Source organism: Silurus aristotelis, assembly GCF_946808225.1.
Source record: "Silurus aristotelis genome assembly, chromosome: 6".
In the NCBI taxonomy this organism is placed as follows: domain Eukaryota; kingdom Metazoa; phylum Chordata; class Actinopteri; order Siluriformes; family Siluridae; genus Silurus; species Silurus aristotelis.
The window spans coordinates 9716660-9724639 of record NC_139579.1 but is presented as its reverse complement, the minus strand read 5'-3'; the positions used below and the strand labels follow the sequence as shown (position 1 = coordinate 9724639).

Sequence of the window (7980 nt, the reverse complement as noted above, 5' to 3'; positions counted from 1 at the left end):
CCACCAAGGGAACTATAGCTCTTAGTGAGACTTCTGTACCTGTCTACAGGTAGTTTGGCACACTCTTTATGAGCAAGCTGCTCCAGCTGTCTCAGGGTTGAAGGTTATCTTCTCCAGCCTGTATGTTTTAACTCTTTCCATAGATGTCCAATAGGAATCAGATAAGGGCTCATAGAGGGCAACTTCAGAAGAGTTCACTGTTTTGTACTTGCCATTCTTGGGTTCCTTTAGGTATATGAATTGGGACATTATCCATGTAGGATCCAGCTCTGTATGCAGAGTTCTCTGACACGGCAGTACGTTTTATTTCAGAATGGCTTGTTTAGATATCATTGTGCCCTGTGTAAATTCAAGACTCCCTGTGCTAGGCATATTAAAACAGCCCCAAGGCATAATCAATCCTAATTTTGTTTTTTATATATATAATTTCATAATATGCATTGTGTTCTTGTCTAAAGCTTAATATATCTGTGAACATATATCTGATGTGCCTTGCCTAAAAGCTCCAGATTTGTCTGATGTCCAAATGATATCCTCTCAGAAACTTTGTAGCATGTTAATATGCTTGATAATATGCATTTTCTGCCATAAAAAAAGTTTAAAACATAACTATAATCTAATTAATAATGTCCTTTCAACCAGATTTCTAAAATATTGAATATTTTTCAAGCAAATTACCCCATGTGTATGTTGCAACATTAAATACATAAAACTTATTGGAACCAGAACTAATAGAACTAGTGGTTTCAGTGTGTGGAATTGTGTGTATACATGTAGTTGTAATTTTTGATTATGTATTGCAGGCAATACATTCCCTTGGACAGGAAGTAGCAGAACTGGGCAGAGTAACAAGACACCTTACCTGTCTCATCGAGTCAATGATGGCTTTGCCACAAACGGTCAATATCTTTAGTCCTCTTTCCCCCCAAGGACATCCCACACAGTTCATTACTCCTGAAGCACAGATCATACCTTGGATTAACCGACTTCCCTCCCAACAGGGGCAAACTGGCTTATCCTCTCCAGGACATGGAACAGTCACAGCACAGGAACTCTAGATATTTTATACACTGATGCCATGGCTATTTTAAAAACTTCTCCTCGGATCTGTTTTTCCAATCGGACATTCATAGCTTTAGTACCCTTAAAAGCATAGCCGAAAGCCTGAAAAATGTTGTACCTAAACCCCCCACTGGAACATTACTTTGTGCTGCACAAGTCCCTTTGGATTTGTAGCAACAAAATGGACAATATCCAGGTAGTCCTAAGTAACCCATGAAGCATATGAACCATTGTGAGAGCATGAAGCATGTGAATTATTGAAATGTACATTGAATGGAAGCTATTAAATCAAATAATGGTGCAAAATTAACAATATTATCAATATTATATTACAACTCTACAGGGATAATTGCTTATCATATTACGTTCCTAACCAGACTGTTCTTATATTCAAGGTCTAAACTAATTTAACATGATCGTGGGTAAAATGCAAGCCTGGTCTTGAGTGTAATGTAATAGATTCAGTGGCGGGCCCTGCATTTCACACCTAGGCCTTCAGAGGTGTCATGACATATGATACAGAAATACAGTATAACAGAAAGCTGCATCACAGACAGGTATCTCTTGCAGTGAGAATAAATGGCATTACTAAAACAAGAAAGCAAATTAACACAAGTCTCCATTCACTGCAGCCACACCTGCACACCCACATACATCATCTCTAGCAGAAGCATCAATGTTACCCTCCGTGAATATTGGTAAATTTGTTCTGTATAATGAAGGTATTGAATGGTTTATGAAAAAGCTTAAGAATTGTTTTGGCCAAACTTTTCTCATGATAAGCTTTTCTTGAGAATTCCATCATGAAATTGGCCTTGTAAGTTTACAAAATCTTATTATTTTCCTTTTAAAACAACTCAAAACATACACTCATAGAAGCAGCACAACCCAGAGAGAAGCTACGAGATTAAGATATTAGACTATTGGGAATAATTGAATATATAAATAAACAAAAATATATTAAAACATAAGTCAATGATTGTGAAAGTGTTTAGGCTGCAGAGGAGGCCTTGTTGGCCCTCACAGCCCGTCACTGAATAGATTATACATGGTTATGAACATGTACATGTTTTTAAACAAAATACTATTTCTTGAAGCAAGTCTCTGCAGACTTTAAAAAGCATGGCATGTTGTATTATTTGGGTTGTTTGAAAATTTAAATGTAGCTGCATATTTTTGTATATCACACTCTGTTGTGCTGCTTAGTCCCTCTATGTATGATCATTCATTTATGTTTGACCATGAAAATAGTGCAAACACTACAAAATTGTTAACCAAACTACAAACCCATTTCCAAAAAAGTTGGGACACTGTACAGATTGTGAATAAAAAAGAAATGCAATAATTTACAAACCTCATAAACTTATATTTTATTCACAATAGAATATAGATAACATATCAAATGTTGAAAGTGAGACATTTTGAAATGTCATGCCAAATATTGGCTCATTTTGGATTTCATTAAAGCTACACATTCCAAAAAAAGTTGGGACAGGTAGCAATAAGAGGCCAGAAAAGTTAAATGTACATATAAGGAACAGCTGGAGGACCAATTTGCAACTTATTAGGTCAATTGGCAAAATGATTGGGTATAAAAAGAGCCTCTCAGAGTGGCAGTGTCTCTCAGAAGTCAAGAATCAAGAATTTCCCCAATGCTGCGGCAAATAATTGTGGAGCAATATCAGAAAGGAGTTTCTCAGAGAAAAATTGCAAAGAGATTGAAGTTATCATCATCTACAGTGCATAATATCATCCAAAATTTCAGAGAATCTGGAACAATCTCTGTGTGTAAGGGTCAAGGCCGGAAAACCATACTGGATGACCATACGTGATTTTCGGGCCTTTAGACGGCACTGCATCACATACAGGAATGCTACTGTAATGGAAATCACAACATGGGCTCAGGAATACATCCAGAAAACATTGTCGGTGAACACAATCCACCGTGCCATTCGCCATGTCATCCGGACTTAAGAGGATAAGGACAACCCAAGTTGTTATATCAGGGCTCAGTTCAGAAGCCAACATCTCTGATGGTATGGGGTTGGTTGAGTGAGTGTTGCGTGGGCAGCTTACACATCTGGAAAGGCACCATCAATGCTGAAAGGTATATCCAAGTTCTAGAACAACATATGCTCCCATCCAGATGTCATCTCTTTCAGGGAAGAGCTTGCATTTTCCAACATGACAATGCCAGACCACATACTGCATCAATTACAACATCATGGCTGAGTAGAAGAAGGATCTGGGTATTAAAATGGCCACCCTGCAGTCCAGATCTTTCACCCATAGAAAACATTTGGTGCATCATAAAGAGGAAGATGCGACAAAGAAGACCTAAGACAGTTGAACAACTAGAAGTCTGTATTAAACAAAAATGGGACATTTCAATTCCTAAACTTGAGCAACTTGTCTCCTCAGTCCCCAGACGTTTGCAGACTTTTATAAAATGAAGAGAGGATGCGACACAGTGGTAAACATGGCCTTGTCCCAACTTTTTTGAGATGTGTTGATGCCATGAAATTTAAAATCAACTTGTTTTTTTCCTTAAAATTATTTTCTCAGTTTAAACATTTGATATGTCATCTATGTTGTATTCTGAATAAATTATTTGAAACTTCCACATCATTGCATTCTGTTTTTATTCACAATTTGTACAGTGTCCCAACTTTTTTGGAATCGGGTTTGTAAAATAGCAACATGTTTCCCATAACTTGTAAATAAGATAAGATAAGATAAGATAAGATAAGATAAGATAAGATAATATAAGATAAGATAAGATAAGATAAGATAGACCTTTATTACCTTCAGAGGACAACAGTAAAAAATTTTAATTAAAAGGCTTCTGGAATATTTCCTGTTTAAAGAAACATTTTAAAGCATGCCTGTGCACAAACTGAACGCTTATACTGGCCTTTACAGTCAGTTCCCAGACCAGCATTTTAAAACCTGGGTACGCATGAATTATCAGAACAGTTTTAACATCTACAGTGTAAATATGAATGCCATATTAGAAATATTCCAATTTCTTTTTTTAAACGCATGTGTAAAATAAATGGGTGTGGCATAACAATATGTTAAGACTCAAAATAGAGTTATTCAATAGGCATGATAGACGCATGAAGTTATTTTCTGTTACTATAGTTTTTATTAGAAAGAAATAGCAGGGATGTATAATCTTTATTGGTGAAAAGAAAGGTGTTTTTGAAAGGAAAGTGCTTGCCCTTATCACTGTGCTTAGCTGTGGTCCTGGGAGGTTGGCCAGTGGTCATGCCACATTGACTGTTCATTTCTGGCACATTGATCAGTTTTCCTGCTTTTTCTCTCTGCCTTTCATATTAATCTCACTTCTCTCCCCTTATATCAACTGCATGTTAGCATTTCTTAGAAAAAACACTAATCTCAAATAGGTTGGGACTCTGTAAAATAAGAACAGAATGCAATGATTGGCGAATACTATAAACCCAGTTTAGAGAAAGCATTACAAATGATTAAACTGATAAACAACTAATTTAAACTATATTCTTTTAAGGAAAAAATAAGGTAATTTTTATTTGATGGCAGCAACACATTTTTTAAAAAGTTGGTGTGGGTCAACAAAAGCCTTAAGAAGTAAGTGTTACTAAAATAAATGGCTGAAGGAACATTTTAAAACTTATTGGGTTATTTTCCAACAGGTCATTAGGATGATTGGGTTTAAAAAAAAAGAGTATCTTAAAGAGGTAGAAGTTCACCAAACTGGAAAATCTGTGTCTACAAACTGTGTAACAATTTCAGAATAATTTTCAACTTTGAATATCGCATCATATACAGTATAAAATATCATTAAAATGTCCAAGAGTCTAGAGAAATAATGCACAAGGGACAAAATCAATATTGGATGCTTGTGACCTTCAGGCCCTCTGAAAAAAACTGGCATGATTGTGTAATTAAAATCACTGCATGGGCTCAGAAAAACCTCCAGAAATCACCATTTACCATTTGAAAACATTTGGTGCTTCATGAAATGACAAATATAACAGAAAAGACCCAGGATTGTTGAACAGAATCCTGTATATATACAAATTGAACAACTTTCCTCTCCCAAAACACCAGCAACTTCATCAAGCTTTGAAAGACCATTTACACGAATATAAAGCAGAGTTGGTAGGTGTCCTGTCTCAGTACTTCTCTCAGATAATTGTCAATGAGCAAAGAAATCCTCGTAAACTATTTCAAACTATTAATAAACTGCTCAAAGGAAACATGGTTTTAAGTCTGCCCACTCTGCCCACTTCAACCTACCTTTTCAATACATTTCTTGATTTTTTTGGGTCTAAGATTGACTTTGCTCATAAATGTAATACTGCTGTTGCACCCGGCTCTTCTTTTACGATCTCTCAATTTTCTGGCATCTCTTTCTCTACATTTTCCTTACTGGATCTGTCCTCTCTTGGTAAAGTGGTTTCCCAAATAAAAGCAGCCACTTCTATAGTGGATCCTGTACCAGCCTATTTGTTCAAATCATTCTTTGCCTCTCTTGGCCCTGTTGTCTTAAATATAATAAATGGTTACTTGTGCATAGGAGTGTTGCCAGCAGCATTTAAAATTGATGCTCTAAGTCCTATAACAAAAAACCTAAAGTAGATTTGTACAACCTCAATAAATAATAGCTGACTTGAGTGGGCAAATGCTCACATTCCATGGCGTCTGGCACTTTAGTGAGGTGTTCTCTTCACAGATGAATCCCATTTTTTTACTGTACAGGGCAGATGGCAGACAGCGTGTATGCCGTTGTGTGGTTGAGCGGTTTGCTGATGTCAACGTTTTGGATCGAGTGGCCCATGGTGGCGGTTCGGTTATGGTATAAGCAGGAGTATGTTATGGACTATGAACACAGATGCATTTTATTGATGGCATCTCAAATGAGATACCATGACGAGATCCAGAGGTCCATTGTTGTGCCATTCATCCATGACCATCACCCCATGTTCAGCATGATAATGCACGGCCCCATATCATCCCAGTTCATGCATTGCCAGAATACTCACCAGACATGTCCCCACCCCCAATACAGTAAAACTGCACATTTAAGAGTGGCCTTTTATTGTGGCCAGCCTAAGGCACATGCTGTCTAATCAGCATCTTGATATGCCACACCTGTGAGGTGGTTGGATTATCTCTGCAAAAGAGAAGTGCTCACTAACACAGATTTAGACAGATTTGTGAACAAGATTTGAGAGAAATAGGCCTTTTGTGTACATAGAAAAGGTCTTAGATCTTTGAATTCAGCTCATGAAAAATGGGGGCAAAACTAAAGTGTTGCGTTTATAATTTTGTTCAGTGTACATTCATACAAAACCTGGTGATAATGCAGCCATTGGCTTTCTTGAACTCTGCATTTCCTCTGTCTAAATAGTGATAAGACAGAGATCATGGGTTCTCACCATCAAACTTTTTAAGCTGGATTTAAAACTTTAAAATTTGAAGGCTCTGTTTTGAAGTTTCAATCAATTCTAAAATAAATTGGGGGTGATTTTTGACACAAACTTAACATTTGACTCTCATGTGAGGAATATAGTTAAAATCAAATGTTTTCATTTCAGAAACATTGCAAGACTGCAACCCCATGTAATCTAAAATTGATTAATTCTTTAGTTTTTTCATGCACCGATTACTGTAATGCTTTGCTAGTTAGTTTGTGTTTTTAAAACTATGTTAAACAAATTAGGGGTTGTCCAAAAAGACCAGGTCTAGTGAACATATTCCTCCAGTCTTGGAGTCATTGCATTGGCTCCCTGTCAGATTCTGGGTTGATTGATAAAGTCTTTTGCCTACCTAAAAGGCCACCTCATTACTGTGGAATTTTCTCCCCACTGATATTAGACAGGCCAAGTCTTTTACTGTATTTAAATCTGCTCATAAAACTAATTTTTTCAAGGTGGCTTTTATGAGATCTTTGTGTTTTGTGATTTTATTTTTCTTATTATAATTTTTCTTATCCATATTATTATTATTATTATTATTATTATTATTATTATTATTATTATTATTATTATTACTATTACTATTACTATTATTTATTTTTATACTTTTTTTTATCTTTATTTTTTATTCTATGCTTGATATAACTGTTCTCCTCAGTTCCCAGACATACAGACTGTTGTTAAAGGAACAGGGAAGGACAGTAGTAAACATGACTCTGTCCCAGTTTATTTTAAGACATGTTGACATCAAATTTAAAGTGATCTTATTTTTCTTTAAAATGTAAAATTTCTTCATTTTAAACATTTGATATGTTTTGTATGTTTTATTGTGAATAAAATGTGTGTATGAGATTTGCAAATCATTGCATTCTGTTTGGGCATTTTTGAAATTAGTGGTTGTATTTACTTGTTTTTTTTTCCATTCTCTTAATGGAATTTGCCTAGTTTTACCCACTGTGCATCCTAGTTTTAGAACTGTCAAAAAGTCAATATAATGCAATATTATATTATATATTACAGCATTTTGCAATCCTCAGTGCAACACTGTTGCAAACACAGACACTCCTACTCCGTCCCTCTTTTACTGGAGCAGCTTGTCCCAGACTGCTAACATTGCTAAAAATTTTTTGATGGCATCACTACTGTCAGGTTTTTGGTCGATCTTTTTCCTTTAAGATTTAGAATCTTCTCAGTCTTTTTACCAGTGAAAGAAGCACCTAATATTTTCTTGTATGAAATGATTTTTTTTTTATATAAATGAAAATCACAATCACAAGATGTATTTATCTACCTCTGATACCCAGGAACAGCCTGTGCACTGGTGTACTGGGTAGAGGGAGGGGAATGCTGGATAAACTGTGCAGTGTCTGGGTAGAGGGTACAGCATAATGCCAATTACCCTCTCATACTACAGTAGCTGTATGACTCTCTTGCCTGCTGAGTATGTAACTAA

The 7980-nt window shown here is 35.9% G+C and overlaps 1 protein-coding gene across 1 annotated transcript in view; it reads left to right on the top strand.

Moving 5' to 3' along the window:
• Positions 1 to 3819, top strand: part of kcnh8 (potassium voltage-gated channel, subfamily H (eag-related), member 8) — a 75473-nt gene extending 71654 nt beyond the window's left edge. The window contains exons 17-18 of the mRNA XM_083543415.1: positions 804 to 2678; positions 2863 to 3819. Of these exons, the coding sequence (XP_083399541.1) occupies positions 804 to 1058 (255 nt within the window). The 3' untranslated portion in view covers positions 1059 to 2678; positions 2863 to 3819. The remainder of the gene's footprint in view (positions 1 to 803; positions 2679 to 2862) is intronic.
• Positions 3820 to 7980: the final 4161 nt, after the last annotated feature.